Source organism: Cyprinodon tularosa, unplaced genomic scaffold (genome assembly GCF_016077235.1).
Source record: "Cyprinodon tularosa strain WSP-4 unplaced genomic scaffold, ASM1607723v1 ctg158, whole genome shotgun sequence".
NCBI classification, from domain to species: Eukaryota; Metazoa; Chordata; class Actinopteri; order Cyprinodontiformes; family Cyprinodontidae; genus Cyprinodon; species Cyprinodon tularosa.
Genome location: NW_024038416.1, coordinates 530,974 through 548,652, shown reverse-complemented (window position 1 = coordinate 548,652; position 17,679 = coordinate 530,974). Strand labels below are relative to the sequence as shown.

Here is a 17,679-nt window from a genome sequence, read left to right as displayed (position 1 = left end):
CAATCACAGGTTTTGTTTCCCATCATCATCATAACAATTATAATAAAAACGTTTTAAGCTTAATATTAGCCTCAATATCATCGCCTGGCAACACATTTAATTTAATTAAAAAAAAACTTTATTAATCTCAAAGGGAAGTTAAATGTTGCAGTAACTCATATGTTCTTTAAACAGGTGTTGTAGGTGTTGATAGCTGTGCTACTAGATAAACACCAAGATATATACACTCCTCCACTACCTCCACTTCTCCTTTGATGTTAAAAGGATTAAACTTATTCCTCTTTCTTCTGAAATCTACAAATTTAGGATCAGATTATTGTTTCCACACCATTTAAAAAAGCAGTTCACCAGCTTCCTGTACTCAGCTTCTTGTCCATCTTTGATGCACCCAATGGCTGCAGAGTCATCCGATTATATCTGCAGATGACAAATCTGGTACTGGAGGTCAGAGGTCTACGGAGTAAAGGAATGGATAGAGTACTGTCCCCTGTGGTGCTCCTGTGCTGCTGACTACTTGATTAGAAACTGACCCTTCAGTCTAACAAACTGTGCTCTGTTTGTCAGGTAGTCTGATTCAGGCAATTGTTGAAGCCTTCCCCTGAGTCTTCTGAAGTTTCTCACAAAGTAAGCCTGGCTGAATTGTGTTAAATGCACTGGAGAAACCAAAGAACATGATCCACACAGTACTGTCTGCCTTGTCTATATGACAGTGGGTTTGTTGAAGCAGGTGTATGATGGCATAACTAACTCCAGCTCCATGGCAATAAGCAAACTGCAGGGGGTCCTGATAGCTGTTTGTTTGTTTTCTGAGGTGAACCAATAGAATGTGATGTCAGGGCAACAGGTCTATAGTCACTGAGGACTGTTGGCTGAACATGCAGGAGGTCTTCCACATCACTGGAACTGTCTCCAGGGTCAGGCTAGAGGTGAAGAGGTACTGTAGAATCCCACAGAGCTTCTCTGCACAGGCCTTCATGACTCTGGGGCTCACATCATCAGGACCTGGTGACTAATTGTGATTCAGTCTCTCCAGATGTCCCTTCACTTGACTTCTAGAGACAGACAGGTGAAAGGCGGAGGGAGCAGCACCATCTTCTGATTTGGCGGATAACAAACTCATAGAAGCAAGAGAATCAATGGCAAAGTAAGGCAGGATGTCCATGTGACTGTGGGCAGGAGAGCAGGAAACTGAGCTTGTTCCTGAACTGAATCTGTTGAAGAATGTGTTCAGTTCATTGGCTCTGTACAGACTTCCATCTATCTGATCATCCATCTGCTTGAAGCCTGACCACACATCTCTGATATTGTTCAGCTGGAGCTTGTTTTCCATCATCTTCCTGTGTGCCTCCTTGCTTTCTCTTATCTTGACCTTAAGTTACTTCTACTCCAAATTAATTCCCCGTCTTGCTTTTTAAAGGCTTGTGTTTTTCTTGTTGTCACATCTGTGACTGCATATGGTTAGAATTCAACAAGCACATATAGAGCGCCTAAAAACATGGCATACTCTTTATTAAGCAGGTCACTTTGGGGTTTTCACTTACATAAGTAGCACAACTTTACTGCAACACAGCATGTAAAAAATAGATTTTTAGAGTCGCCATGGTGAAGTGGTTTAAGTCTCAAACAGTTATGTGTGGTAAAGGTTTCTTTTAAACACAATAAATTACAATTTTTATAAAAATGTATAATTTTTCTATATAAAAGGATATCATAACTGCCAATCCCTAGTGATCCTCATTTAGAGTTGTGATGCGGCACAAGGCCGAGAACAATTTACGCATCTCTGCTCAAGGTTTTTGTTACATGAGATCGTTCATGAAGGAACTGGTTTATAAATTAAGACAATAAATAATACATGAAATCATGAAGTCTGTTTAAACCATAAATATGCATCTGTGTTTGTGTCCAGTGACTCTGCAGACCATATCGCGTGATTATCACAAGTTATTGTTAATCCTTAAATATGCCACTGAGGTTAAAACTTTACATTAAAGGAAAACAAGGGAAAAGTGTCAGAATTTGTATGAAAATGCTGAAAATTCGGCAAAAAAAAGGGGAAGATGAAATGATGAAAGCTTACAGATTTTTTTTTTTTTTTGGGTCGTTAGTGGAAAGAATTTACAATGATCTCTGGGGGAAAAAAAAGGGGGCCAAATCAGGATAAAAAGGGACTGAAAAAGAGATATTATGGTCAGTATGGAAATGCAAATCACCAAACTGAAACCTTTGGATTTTATACTTATAAATAATAAATAGTATCCATCCATCCATTATCTAACACGCTTGTCCCAATTGGGGTCTCGAGGGGTGCTGGTGCCTATCTCCAGTTGTCAATGGGCGAGAGGCGGGGTACACCCTGGACAGGTCGCCAGTCCATCGCAGGGCTAATACCGTAAATAGTATATTTACAGAAATAGTACAAACATCCAAAAAATAAAAACCAAAACCTTAGTATAAGGTTGTCATAGCCATGGTGAGGTGACAATTATTAAAGTGTACCAAAGTTTTTAAAATGGCATCAGACTGTCATCAGAAAGTCCTTTAAAGAGTTGCCAGAGCTGCACACTGCTGGTCAGATGGCCGATAAAAGACTCCTGCAATTTATCCCTCACTTAGAATAATTTTTTTTTTGGCAGATTGGGAAATATTCCTGGTCAGAAATAAAAACCATAATGGATTACAGACTAACAGAGAAGCACCCCGACTGACACAGGACAGTATGGACAATTTGGTTAACTAAACAAAAACATCTTCTCATATTTGTGCTACTTTTTAAAGACAGATCTACAATAACAGACAACAGCAGGAAGGATTATTGCTTTAGATAGATAGATAGATAGATAGATAGATAGATAGATAGATAGATAGATAGATAGATAGATAGATAGATAGATAGATAGATAGATAGATAGATAGATAGATAGATAGATAGATAGATAGATAGATAGATAGATAGATAGATAGATACTGTGTTTTTTATGCAAATATGGGGGCATTTTTACTCATACATACGTAACACTAGTGTCTATGTCTTAGCACTGGCCTTCCACTATGACTGAAAAACATAATACAGTAAACAGCTTATTTTTTAGGTAGGGTTGTCCAAGACATTAGGAAATCCATTCTACCTGAAAGAATAAGCGGCTATTCAAGGGATTAGTCAAAAACTACAAAAAGCTTTCCTATTGTTGATGACTAACTGCAGTGTCACTGGCTGACCTTCAGTTAAAACAGGAGGCTGAGTGATAGTGTGGGCTGAAACTTTTTTTTAAATTAGCTACCATTGAAGCAACTGCCTCACAGTGAATATGCTTATTATAAAAGATGAATAATGATATTTATTAATTAAATGGCAGATATGTGGGGAACTAAATGCAGGACTGGGTGAAAAAAAAATATAAGTGACGCATCATCATTACATCATCAAAGTCAGAGTTCCTCTGTCCTGGGCTTTGTTACTCCAATAAAGAGCATTAATGTTTGTATTTTTTTAAAGATTGTTAAAATGTGATGTTTGGAGTTTAAGCATCCCAGCAGCTGCTTAAATGAGAGATGTTGGAATGGTCCTCGATGATTCACTGAAAAAGGATGACAAGCTGGGCTCTAAAAACAGCAGCTCTTCATCCTCATTCCTAATAATGCTGTTATTAAGAAGACATAAGTGTTGGTTTTAAGGCTGCTATGAATCAGAGGGAAGCAGACTGTCTTACCACAGATGCGCTGTGATGACCATGTCTTTACAGTTCTTGGCGCAGGAAACAATTGAGGGGGTCTTCCTTGACTGGGCAGAGATCCCCCGCTCCTCAGAGACAACCTGCTCACATCGAGCTCCTTTTCTGAGAGATAATGTTTCACCTCATGGAGCTTCACGGAACCGAACACACAGCGGGGAGTTATACAAATAAATACATAGAGAGAGAAAACAAGTGCTGTGATAGTCCGTTTCCTTGAATGCGGGGCTGTGATGCTCAGCTCATCTCTCCGCTGCACCCCAGTCGCTCCTCCCTGCAGCAAGATCGGTTTTAGGCGGGAAGAAAAGCCCGGAGTGGATCCAAAGAGGGGCGGAAGTGAGGCCGCGAGAAAACACGGAGGTGGAGTCCGGAAAAAACTCGGATTGGACTGAATCAAGTTAGAGGGAGGGAGGAAAAAACTAAAGTTTGACGTGTAAAACTGTTGAAACAGTTGACTTTAAATTAATTAAGCTAAATATGAATCATTCTGGGAAATATTTTTGGAGATGTAACAGTTAAAGGATTTGACAAAAATGTAAAAATGCCACCAAATAAAACTGACTGAGAGACACTGATTGGCAATGGCTGCCTCAGTGTCAGGAAAGAAACTTTTTAGAAATTGTAATATCTACGGAAGTAGATGATTGATTTTTAAATTTTATTTCAGTATACTATGAGAAAAAAGTCTGAATTCTGACTTTAATCTCAGAATTCTGACTTTAATCTCAGAATTCTGACTGAATTCTGACAGCTAACATTCATGTTAGCAGGGGCGTGCACACATAGACACTAGGTGGTGCTAAAGCACTAGGAAGTTTGCCCTCTATCAAAGAAAATGCCCTTTTGAAACTCGTTTTTTTTATTATTATTATTAATATTATTAAGATTTTACTGAGGTCGGTTTTGAAATTATCTTTTGAAAACCTGAGCCATTAAAAACGACTGAAACAATGCCCCGAAATGACCGACCTACTTGCGCACACCCGACCAGCCTCTCTCTCTTCCTTTGTCACGTGAACTCGCTCGGTCGCCCGCAGGGCATGCCAGATGCGCAGCATCATAGCAGTTTTCAGATAGCAGGAACGGTCGCTGACAGGCTGCTTCTGCCGTGCCCCATTAGCCAGGTAATATACAGATCAAGCAGAATCATTTTGTTGAGCATTAAAATGTCTCATTCAGCAGCACCAAACACGCATTTTGCCGACTGGTCACCAGATAAACTAGTTGTCTCCTTGTAAGATGCTATTTTACTTTTTATATTTTGTATCCATATTTTTTATCTTAAGTGTATACATTAGTCTATTTTATTGCATGACGTATACCCACAGTTTTTAGATATTTTTATAATTTTATTTACCTATTCCATATTATATGTTTTATGTTGCACGATTGTACAACAAAAAATTCCTAGTTTGTGAACTCCTTCACTAACAATGGCAATAAACCTGATTCTGATTCTGAAAGTTTTACACTGTAGCCCAAGTCAATGACAGATAACGTGAGGACGACCACATAGGCTACAAATAATTTTGGTAGAGTTTGCAATTGCAAATCTACGGAAGAGGATTAGGGCCACTGAAAATAAAAAAATAAGTTAACTGATTTTAAAATTTTATTTCAGTTTAGTATGGGAAAAAAGTCAGAATGCTGACTTTAATCTCATAATTCTAACTTTTTTCTCATAATTCTAACTTTTTGCTGAGAATTCTGACTTTTTGCTCAGTATTCTGACTTTAATCTCAGAATTCTGACAATAAAAAAGTCAGAATTCTGACTTTTTTCCTATGTTAAACTGAAATAAAATTTAAAAATCAGTTAACTTTTTTTTTTTTCAGTGGCCCTAATCCTCTTCTGTACAAATCTATGTGTTAAGACAAACGTTTTCTGTTGTATAGGTTTGGTTAGGCAACATAAATTAACACATTTTGGTCTCTTTATTGTCTTAATTGTATATTGATTTAGTAATTGCAGCACAATGCCAAGAAAGGAGGGTTAATCATATTGAAAAATCTTAAAAGCTGTTCACATTTTATTTTTACGTGGTTTGTGCAGCAGGTATTAAAATAGCTATTATTTTGTAGGCTACCATAAGTCATATCCACGTGACAAGACTTCCAGTCATGTTGCCCTAATAGCCCATTATTTAAACTAATGTGGCATATTTGTTAAAGCTAATATTATTATTATTATTATTATTATTATTATTATTATTATTATTATTATTATTATTATTATTATCATTATTATTATTATTATTGTCATGATGGTTATTATTAATATATTGTAGCCAGTCACAGCAGGGAAGCTCTATACCATCAACATATAACAGGACAGGAGATGAGGAAGAGTTCAGGGAAGACACAGAGACAGAAAAAGACCAGGATGAGGGAGAACAGATGGGTGAGGGAAAACAGGGAGATGAGCCAGATGAAAGAAGTATGCTTTAGTCTGTTCTGTTGGTGATGTGACTTTTTTCCATTGAAAACTCACGTTTAGAGAATGTTACAAATAAAAGTCAAATTTCATTCAACATGCGTTTATTTATTTTTTATAATTAAGTGTTACACGTGCGCTAAAAAGTGCCCTCCCCCCCTCCTGAGCACCTGCCCGCCAAAATGTCTGTGCACGCCTCTGCATGTTAGCATCAAGCTGTATCCATGTCTGTTTTAAAGACTAAACTAGTTCTCTTGTTTTAATCACCTTCTGCTCTTCCATTAATGAAATAGCACCACCGGGACCCCTCAGGCACGTAAAAAGTCGCCTAATCCCATCATTTTCCACCAATGTGTTACTGGCCCTCCTAAACTCACATCTCACAGTGGCCCTCCAAAACAACTCACATCTTTGTCAGTGAAGCTGAGTGCTCCCACACCTCTTCCTTCGTGGTGCCCATCTACATTAAGATCCACAATTCTGAGACTAAAGTCAGTAAAAAGTCAGAATTCTGAGATTAAAGTCAGAATTCTGAGGGAAAAAAGTCAGAATTTTGAGATTAAAGTCAGAATTCTGAGAAATAATGTCAGAATTCTGACCTTTTTCCCATATTAAACTGAAATAATATTTAAAAATCAGTCCAATTTTTTTTCTTCCCTTGGGGAGCAGTGGGCTGCCACTGTACGGCGTCCGGGTAGCAGTGTGGGATTTAGGGTCTTACTTACGGACCCAGAGTCGCGGTCTGTGGGAGTGGGGCTCAAACTCCGAACCTCAGGATTTCAAGCTCTAAACCCTAACCACTAGACTGCCACTCCCATATGACAGTAGAAATAGGATTATGTCCTTCAGGGTAAAAAAAAAAAACAGCTTGCTAGCACTAGTGTGATGTCCCTACTGGTATTAAATAGTGCCTTTCATTTGCAAGTCTGAACTTCTGATCTTTAATATTTCATATGTAACACCTCCAAAACTCAGAATTACTTGTTATACCCAACCTGTGGAATTAAGATGGATTTTACTCATATCATCAGTTTTCAAACTGTTCAAATTTAATTGTTTTTAGCATTTCTTTATCATTTATGTTACATTTAGCTACACAAAAGCCCTTTTTTTTATCCTAAGAGATTTTATTTGTGATATAAATGCTTCTTTTTTTCTATTTTTTTTTACATTCAATATTATAGAAATATATCATTCATGGGATAAGCTTTTATGGTTATTTTTAATTTCAATTCAAATTCAAAGTAATTTTATTTATAATGTAGTTTTTACACAGAACTTAATAGGATTTGTTTTCTAAACTTAATCTTTCCTTCAGTGTGTTTTATTTCAAGTGTCAAGGAATTTAATATCGTCAAATAGTTGTTAACATTCACAGTTTATGAATGCTGGATTTGTTACCTCTATATTTTGTGTTGTAAAAAAGAGATATATCTACAAAGCAGTCTGTAGAATATAGAAAGTAAAAATGTACAAAAGAAAACCATTTAAAACATCAAAATTTTTTTTATTATTTTTTCAATATTTTTTAAGATAAGAGAGATTGGCTCTCATTTTTGTTCTTTGGTCTCAGAGACACATGTACCTAAATCTCCATATGGCTCGAGCAGGTGAATTAATTGTTGGAATATTCAAGATGCTTGTTTAATAAAATGCACAAATAGCAACTTCCAGGTTATAATATAAAGGCTAGAACCCAAATTTCAATATTTCTCTCAAAAAAACAAGAGCATACCAAAGACAGTATATGAACATCTACTGTAAACATGGACATAAAATCTGAGCCAAGTGATTTGCCAAGAAGAATTACGAGTATCAATGCTGGAGGACCCTTATGTCAAGTTTCTAAATATGTAATTTAAAAAAAGTATTTCAGACCATCAGAGTGACACCATAGCAAATGTCTTACTGAGAGTAAACTATCCTCCTGCTCCATACCTCCTCCTTCTGCACATCACTTCATGGAACATTTTCTAAGCTTTTCACAGACAGTTCATAAATTAGAAATAGCTTAACTGAACTAACATCACTTTTATAAAACTAATATGGCAAGTCTGAAATTGAAAGAGCGTAATCGAGGCCCTCTGAATTTGATTTTATAGTTTTGTATTGCCCCCATGTGAACATTTTGGACAGAAGACAAATATTTGGCTCTTAAACTGTGATGTTGCTTAGCAGTGCTTAACATCAATCTATACAGACGGCAGAGAGTAAATGAAAAAAAAAAGAATAATGAGCTGAATGTTTAAATTTAAAGAGCACTGACTGAGAGTCACAGAAAGAATGAAGTTTCTTGCCTATAAAATAAAATATCAGGCACTAATTATGTCCTTTAATTTACCTTGTACATGAAAATCTGTAAACGATTTTTGTTTGTTACTTTAACGAAGAAAAACAATGAAAAGAAAGTGCTTCCTTTACAGCATTAATTTGGACTCACTTTTTTTAGAGCTCTTAATTCCAACAGCCGGACGATCACTAACACTAATATAAATAACACCTTAATATCTGTTTCATTGGAAGTGATGACACTTTTAGTTTCCTTTTCAAAAATTATGATAAGTTGAACTGTTTTATATTATGTAATCATTAAGCTAAACTTTGAGGGTTCATCAAAGAGCAGTAGAATTGCATAACTCTGAGTTTATAAGTTGAACTTAGTTCTGTTAATCTGTAATATGCAGCATGTAGTATCCAAGGGTCGTTGACATTCAGAGTGAGGATGTTATCTGCTAATTTGATAAATTAGAAGGCCAGACATCCTCAAGGTGCTGACTCACTAGGGGCTGTTAATCTGCAGGGGTTCCTAGGAACGGACACCTCTGTAAAACAATGGAAGGGGACAGTTTACTTTAAACATGCATTCAGGTACATGTAGTCTGAGAGAAGACAGAATAAAAGGGACATTCTTTAGTATTAATTCATTTTGGCTCCATCTGTGTAGTTGCTGTGCAGAATATACTATATCTGTTAAACTCCTTGTTCCAAGTAAAACACCTGTAATCTTATAAAGTCAACTGTTGCCTATAACTGGTTTTCTTAGCTAGAAGACTTAACCAATCTGTCTGTATGTGTTGTGTCCCAGCTTTGATGACACCAAAAAGTGGAAATCCACAAAGGCCGCAGATGCACCATGGACTTATTTTACGCAGGCAAAAGAAAAAATGTTTCTAGGTAAAATCCTTTAGTTTTCTCAGTTTATTTTTTACTTAGGCAAGAAAACAAAAAAAAAAGACAAATATTTCCTCCATCTTTCTCTTGTGCTGGTAAAAAAAAACATACACCCACCCAGATGCATGCTGGTCCTAACATTGACTGCCTATTTATAAAAAATCATTCACCTAAATGAATGATAACTAACCAAAAACAAAGGAACGCTAAATAACCAAAAAACATGATCTCATAACAGATATCAAACAATAAAGTAAAATAAACTTAGCTAGATTATGCACCGAAAAAAAAAAATGTAGTATTAACAAAAAAATATTGGCTCCTACAGTATGATATGATCTGGAAAATATCTTTAGGGGGGAATTTGGGCTATATAGTTAAACTGAATTGAATCAAAATGTAATTTCTCTCCTAGTCTGTCTGTCTGTCTGTCTGTCTGTCTGTCTGTCTGTCTGTCTGTCTGTCTGTCTATCTATCTATCTATCTATCTATCTATCTAACATTCTACATGGTGTTGTAGCACTTACTGTTTTTATGTCTCTTTTCAATCCTTCTTTTAACAATGAATATAAGTTTTTGTTCTTTAAAACAAACTTTTTTATTGCTTTGTACATTGTGGCTTTGTTAGAGTGGTGGATTTAATCACAGCACTTACGGACATTTGAGTCTCGTTTGGAGTTTTTTTTTTTTTTAAGTCTTTTGTCTTTTATGTTATCAGAAAAAATATGATTTTCGATTTTTTTCTTTGTCAAACAAAGCTAGTTATATATTTATATTAGCAATAGTAATAATAATTATTATACAGGTTTTAAAGAGTATGTACAATGCAAGTACCCGTTCCTCGTCTTCCACTTTATCGGGGACCGGGTCGCGGTGGAAGCACTGTCAGCAGAACTCCCTGAACTCCCTCTCTGCAGGCTGGGGGAAGCCTGAGGCGCTCCCAGGGCAGCTGAGGGACATAGTCAGTGGTGGAAAGCAACAAAGTACATTTTCTTGATTACTGTGCTTAAGTAGTATCTTTACTTTACTTGACAATTTTTTTGGGGGTGGGTACTTATAACTCTCACTCTACTACATTTCTAAGTCAAAAATTGTATAAGTTTTTTAGTAGGATGAGTTCTCAAATCAGAGTTGTAGTTTAATTGTGGTAATAGATTGAACCTTAAACCCCTATTCCATGATTTAAATGTGAGGAGAATCAAGACACTCAGTTTTTTTGGTTCTTTTTTGGTTTGTTTTTCAATAAGAAATAATTATTAAAATAGCTGCCCTTATTTTTTGTGGCATTTTTATGCTGGAGGTCTTTACAGGTGGTGTAGAAGTTGTAGCAGAGTGGTTCTTCAAATAAATATATCAGGTGGACCACCTTCTGTCACTGTCCAGTCCTTTATGGATGAGGCATTGGCCTCCTCAGCCAGGGATTGTGGGCTTGAGTCTCATCTGGGGTCAAGTACTGAGGAAGCATGCCAGTCACATGACACCACCATTCATTACTTATGCCACATTTCCACTACCCTTTTGAAACTGTGACAAGAGAGGTCTGAGCACGGAAACCGAGATAACTGTTGAGTATAAATGGCACGCAAACTTAACCTGACTGTGCCAGACACTGCCGAACCACGCTAAACTAGTACTAGTTCACCATTGGGCTCGACACAGTTTGAGGCTTGGTTCTCTAATAAAAAGCTCACGAGCAGACCGCGTCATATCCTTACATTCAGCCTCGGTAATCATGAAATTTCAGACATTCAAAAAAATTCTTGCTTCCCTACCTTGCCACATGATTTCCAGTGGCTTCCTGTGAAGTATAGAGTATAATTTAAAATCTTCTTTCTCACATATAAAGCCTTGAATGGCCAAGCTCCATTTTCCTTATGTTCCTAACAAAGAACTTCGCTCTCAATCTGCTGGTTTACTAGTGGTTCCTAGAGTTTCTAAAAGTAGAATGGGAGGCAGATCTTTTAGTTATCAGGCTCCTCTCCTGTGGAACCAACTACCAGTTTTAGTCTGTGAGGCAGACACCCTGTCTACTTTTAAGAGTAGGCTTAAAACTTTCCTTTTTGATAAAGCTTATAGTTAGAGTGGCTCAAGTTATCCTGAGCTATCTCTATAGTTATGCTGCTATAGGCTTAGACTGCTGGAGGACATAGGGACCCCTTTTTTATAATACTGTGTTAATCTATGTCTATTCTCCCACTCTGCAGAATCTGTTAGCTCAATCTCACATTATGCTCTCTCTTCTTTTTCTCATAGTAGCTTTTCCGGAGTTTGCCATAATTGCTTTGATGCCAGCCGATAGTCGTTCTCCATGGACTGTCCAAACTCCTTACAGGACCAAGTTTTGCCTCAGCAACTGCCAGAGTGCAAGGGTGATGTTAAAATATACTTTCAAAAATTTATGTTTTTCGAAATATCTGTAGTCATAAAGGTAATCTAAAAAATATTTTTTATTTTGAATGTATTAATTGAGATCAATTTGTCTATAGATTTCTTTCTTTCTTTCTTGTTTCACTAAAAAGTTTTTTGGCTGTGACGTATTTGCCTAGGTGTTTCTTGGATAGCAGTGGTTAAGGGAAGTGATTTTACATGACTTCTAACAGTTTGACCTTGTTCTTTTGACATTGCCTGGAACAGATGATGAAATGTCAGCTGACTGATGACGTATCATCCGACTAAGTTTAAGGAAGGAAGCACGTTATTTCTACTATACTACGCAGCCGACGGAGCCGGTAGAAGGACAAAAGCGGGGAAGTTAGAGGTTGTTGTCACAGCTCTCTTATTTGGCTCAGCAAAACTTACGAAAGGTAAGAAGACGATCATTAGAAATTTGGGGAGTGAAAGTTGTTGGTGTCGAGTTTTGGACTAAAAATTTGACTTAGATCTGGGTTTGTTACTTCCTCCCTCTCACAACGTGGCCTAGTGCCGGTAGAGAGGGCTGTCCTTGGTATAAATGTTGTTTTAAACATTTTTATATTTTTTTCTAAAGAAGATTGTAGTGAAACTTAGACGTTTTAATCATTTAAAAAATAAAAAAGTAGGATTTAAAAAAAACGGAAATTTTTTTTTTTTTCTCACATAAAAGTAGTTTCTGCTGTGAGTAAACAATCTGAAGGTCAAGTATACTGGAAAATTTAAAGTCACCATTTTGGTTTCATATTCTGCGGATTTTTATCAGTTTCTTTCTTTCAAATCGAGTAGTTTTGTAACAGGTGGGATGTCGCCCCCTAGTGGCCTTTAGAGAGTTTGTTAAATGAATGCATTTTCTTCCTTTCTAGAAACTATGACTGGGGGAGACATTGAAAAGGGAAAGAAGACCTTTGTCCAGAAGTGTGCCCAGTGTCACACTGTAGAAAACGGTGGGAAGCATAAAGTCGGACCCAATCTATGGGGCCTTTTTGGACGCCAAACAGGCCAGGCACCTGGCTACTCTTACACAGATGCGAACAAAACTAAAGGTAACTACTTCACATGGGAGGAACCTTTTTTTTTTTCTGGAATCATGCTGTTTAACCTCTTTATTTAACTTATTTTGCTCTTTTTCTGTGATTTCAGGCATTACATGGAATGAGGAGACCCTAAATGTATATCTGGAGAATCCAAAGAAGTACATTCCTGGGACAAAGATGATCTTTGCTGGCATCAAAAAGAAGAACGAGCGTGCCGACCTTATCTCATATCTTAAATCGGCCACTTCATAAACAGAGCTTCCTCTGCGCTACTTTATCCATCTTTGAGTCTTCAAATAAACCACTAAGAGGTTTTCATTCCAGACTAAAGCAAAGTAGGAACCAGCTAAACTGAATTTGATTAAATCGTCACATTTGTTGAAACTGTATGAAATTGTGATGTCTATTTATCCCATTTTGATTGTAAAACAAAACTTCCTGCTATGAAAAGATATATTTTTCTAATGTAAAGAATAATAAAATGTGAAATACTGTTAAGTCGAAATTCAGGTAATTAGTTGGACCTTTTTGCTACTTCAGATTTTTAGTAATTCTCATTTTTTGTAATTTACTTGAGCAAAATAAAACTGACACTAAAACACTTTTAGCCTCTTTGTTTTTCAAATCACAAAGTTTTCTTCAACTGAAGGTGAAACTATAATACTTTTAAGTAAAGATGTTAAAAGTACTAAGAACTTTCTTGTAATTAGATCTTATTGTATATTCCATCCATTTTCCCTCACACTTGATCCCTGCTGGAGTCGGGAGGGGTGCTGATGCCTATCAAGCTCTCTACGGGCGAGAGGCGGTCCACCCTGGACGGGTCGCAGGGCGACACACGGAGACAACCAACCATTCACTCGCACCTAAGGAGAATTTAGAGAAGCCAATTAACCTAACAGTCACGTTTTAAGCCTGGGAGGAAGCTGGAGTACCCGGAGAGAGTCTTATTTTATTCATTCCACAAAATTAAGCATCTCTTCTAAAGCAGGATTTTATGACCAAAACTGAATTCAAGTTCATTTGGTTGAAATAATACATTTATATGATCTTTGCATTAGCAAACTGGGTGTAATATTAAAGTCAAATTTAATTTGGGTCTTACTTACCATCTGGGTCCACTGCATTTAATATAAAGTTTTATTCAGGACATTTTTAAAACTCAACTATTACAAGTGTTATTCTGGTTTTATGTGAATGTTTAAAAGCTGAGAAAAGCTATTTAATCACATTTCTAACAGAGATTAGTTTGCTGACTTGATTATGAGGAAGACCTCTGACTTGCCAAATGTCCAGCAAATTGTCAACATTTCTCACGCAGAAGGTTAAGCCACAAATGGTTGCAGCTAATAAAGGGAAATGCTTCAGAATGATTCATCTAACCATGAAATGGAAAAAATGTTCAATTTACATTGGGGAGCCAAGGCTGTTACAGTTTTAGGAAACGTCAGCTGCAGAAAACAAGCTGAGGACATAGAGTGCAACAATTGCTGCTTCCTGAACAGCCAGAAGTAATTCACCTTTAGTTTACGAACAAAATGGAGCAGACGTTTTGCTTAGTTGTTCAAACTGTTGAGTTAAGATATGAAATGTTTGTCTGGAAATAAGTACTGCTGAGTTGATCTCATTTTCCAGTGGTACATTTCCACACTGCATAAAGGATTGCTTTAATAGCCAGGATTTCACTTCGCTTGGCTGGTCAGATGAATGGCCTGAACTGGTGATTTGGATGATTGTAAAGTGGGAGATGAGAATCACCAGAGTCAACAATACAGACAAACAGAAGGAGCAATTAAATAAGCGTTTTATCACCTCAGCAATGCAGCAGACTGATCACCTCCACACTCATCACACTGCAGTAATTCATGCAAAAGTTCAGTGTTTCTACTGTGCATCGCCTGGTCTCAATTTTTAGGTCAACATTTCCAGATTAAAAGCATTTTAGAGTTTGGAAAGGTGAGGAACATTTATTAACATAACGTTTACATTCAAGCTCAATCATAGTGCTTAACAGGAAAAAAAAACATAAATGGGAAAATTAGTTGGATCTATTTATCTCTGTTTATTTTTAATTATTTTCTGTTTGATAAAGTAAATCTTAGGAACAGATAACAAATCAAAGCTATTTCAGCTTAATAAATCCAAATCTAGTGAAGTATAAGTTCAATAGTTTGCTCCAAATTACTAAAACAGAAATCCAGAGAATCTCATAGAGCCACTGTGTTTCCACAGCTGGAGTATTTCGCCCCCTGGCGTTCAAAGCACGCCACTGCATATGATTGTTTCAGCGGTAATAAATTAGATTTTCTGACGTAGTCCCTCAGCCAATAAACGTCGCTGTTACATAACTTAATGAAATGGAGCACTGCAGATAGGAGAAGTGTGAAAGTTTGGGATTTATGAAAGAGATGATCTATTACACAGTTTTCATTCATTTCTATCTATCTATCTATCTATCTATCTATCTATCTATCTATCTATCTATCTATCTATCTATCTATCTATCTATCTATCTATCTATCTATCTATCTATCTATCTATCTATCTATCTATCTATCTATCTAATATGCGTTTTAAATGTATTTTAAAATAATAAATAATAATAATACTTGTAAGGGGAGGGCCAGTGGTTCAAACGGCCAGGAGCCTTATTGCTGAAGCCACCCTGAGCTCCCTGACTGTGACGAAGAGAGCATCAGCCAACCACAGCCCGCGTCATCCGCACAAGAGGACACAAACCATGGGAGTGCGAAATATCGGGGCTGTGCTCTCACTACTTTCACTTTTCCCACCACTAAGTTTGCGTGAATAAACCCCAATTAGGTGAGCGATGTGGAGAAAGACGCAGGTGCGCAAAAACGGACTCTCCATTCCTCTCCGCACAGAGAAGGACCTGGATTTGCAGCGCAAGAGGTTTTCTTTTTTTTCCTTTTATGCGCATCGTGGAAGTTGTTGCATCTGCACGGTTCTGCCTTCTTAACCTGGTCTGGTAAATCCTTATAGATGGTATTAATGTGCGCAGTTTCATGGCTTTGGTTCACTGAGGACCATCCGAAGCGCGGACATGGCAGTGTCGAATATGCTGTTCTCTGACGTAGAAAGTTTCCTGGACTCGCACCCCGACCTGTTCGAGGACTACCTAAACAGGAAAGGAAATTACAGCATGGTGGAGAAATGGTTGAAGAAGAACCAGGCGAGCAAAAGTCCGGCGACCGCTGCGCCCGCAGCCGCCGCCGAGGAGAAGCGCGGCGCGTGTAAGGACAGCTGGGCGAGCAAGTGCGACGGTCTGCAGAGGAGAGCGTCTCAGAAAGAGCTGCGCAAAACTTTCGCCAGGTCTAAAGCCATCAACGTGAATAGGACCTACGATGAGCACGTCAACACCAGGGCGCAGGAGCCTCTGACCAGCATGAGGAGGAGAGCTCTGCTGAGGAAGGCGAGCTCCCTGCCACCGACCACCGCGCACATCCTGAGCGCGCTGCTGGAGTCCAGAGTCAACATCCCCCAGTACCCGGCCACGGCTGTGGATTTTAAATACCGCCTCAAAGAGCACAGCGAGAGAGAGTTCTTCTTGGAACTGGTGAAAGACATATCCAACGACCTGGACCTGACCAGCCTCAGCTACAAAATCCTGGTGTTTGTTTGTATCATGGTGGATGCAGACCGGTGCTCCTTGTTTTTAGTGGAAGGAACTGGCAACAAGAAAACGCTGGTGTCTAAATTCTTTGACGTGCACGCAGGGACCACCGTTTTACCCTCCATGAACTCAGATGAAGTTCAGGTTCCATGGGGGAAAGGAATCATTGGTTATGTGGCTGAGCATGGAGAGACAGTGAACATCCCTGACGCCTATCAGGTGCCTGCTCATTTATTGTGATGTGTAACTTAGAGACTGAGAGAAGCAGAATGTCCATCTACTTCCAGTCTCTTGTTCTTACTTTTTAGCTGAGCCATCTGAGACAAAAACATCATTTTATGTGAAAGACCAACATATAATAGTACAAAAAGTGTAAAATATCCAACTTTTTAACCCTTTTACAAATAAAAACCTGAGCCCAGAGGCATGTTTTTTGGAATAAAACCACCATTTCGTCTGTTTTGCACTAAATTTCATACTCAGATTGTCTGGAGATCATCTATTAACAATTTTAATGAATAGCCAGAGTTTCTACAATCCAGACTTTGACTAGGCCATCCAAACAAATTTGAAATATTTCTATGTAGCTTTGGAGAGCAAACTGGTTTAGTTGCTTTGCAGCTCTGATGGCTCTGAATGAAAGGACACTACATCATGATGCTGCTATTTCACATGTGTTGTTTTAGGAATGCTGTGGTCAGGGTTTTTTTGTTTTTTTTGTGGGTTTCTAATCACACATTGACATTTACACATAGAAAAAGAGACCCAGTTAATAGCAGTCATACAGACTCTCTTAACTAATCTGTGGGTCAGAGTCACCACTTTAGGTGGTTGGTGGGTTTTGCAGCTGTGACATATTTTTTTCCTCTGTGGTATGCAGAGTTTTGGACATTCTTTTATTAGGTAATCATACTTTAAATTTCTTGACAACTTGAAGGCTGATGTATCTTCTATGTTCCTTAATAGTGATTTCATTATCCCGTTTATTCATTGAGGGTTTCTTCTTGAACTATTCTTTTTGGTCTTCACAGACATGTTGAGTTCGGTGGATTAGATGCAAAAATGCTAAATATATATGAACACCTTTCAGATATTTATTTTTTACCCCAAAATGTAAATTTTAACAGTTCTTTACTCTTCCTAGTTATATACTACTTTGTGTTAATCTATCTTTTGCATGACAAAGTAAATGTGTTTGAGGGTAAGTTCAGTCATTTGTATAGAACAGTAGGTTTTCTTTATAAACTCCTTTAGTCTACAGTAG

At 37.6% G+C, this 17,679-nt stretch overlaps 3 protein-coding genes across 5 annotated transcripts in view; 2 read left to right on the top strand and 1 right to left on the bottom strand.

Moving 5' to 3' along the window:
* The window catches only part of osbpl6 (oxysterol binding protein-like 6), a 65,770-nt gene extending 61,756 nt beyond the window's left edge, over positions 1-4,014 (bottom strand). For both annotated transcript variants that reach the window (XM_038280209.1, XM_038280210.1), the window contains exon 1: positions 3,711-4,014. The gene's annotated coding sequence lies outside the window, so the exon portion shown is untranslated. The remainder of the gene's footprint in view (positions 1-3,710) is intronic.
* Positions 4,015-11,976: 7,962 nt separating this feature from the next.
* On the top strand, positions 11,977-13,383 carry LOC119780236 (cytochrome c iso-1/iso-2-like). Its single transcript, XM_038280188.1, has 3 exons — positions 11,977-12,139; positions 12,611-12,790; positions 12,888-13,383. The coding sequence occupies exons 1-3, from the start codon at positions 11,992-11,994 to the stop codon at positions 13,031-13,033; spliced, it is 474 nt and encodes a 157-aa protein (XP_038136116.1). The 5' UTR covers positions 11,977-11,991; the 3' UTR covers positions 13,034-13,383.
* Positions 13,384-15,446: 2,063 nt separating this feature from the next.
* The window catches only part of pde11a (phosphodiesterase 11a), a 53,226-nt gene continuing 50,993 nt past the window's right edge, over positions 15,447-17,679 (top strand). The window contains exons 1-2 of one of the 2 annotated variants that reach the window (XM_038280253.1): positions 15,447-15,694; positions 15,804-16,634. In XM_038280253.1, the coding sequence (XP_038136181.1) occupies positions 15,846-16,634 (789 nt within the window). In that variant the 5' untranslated portion in view covers positions 15,447-15,694; positions 15,804-15,845. Of the gene's footprint in view, positions 16,635-17,679 lie in introns of both variants that reach the window. The other variant, XM_038280252.1, reaches the window with a different exon arrangement.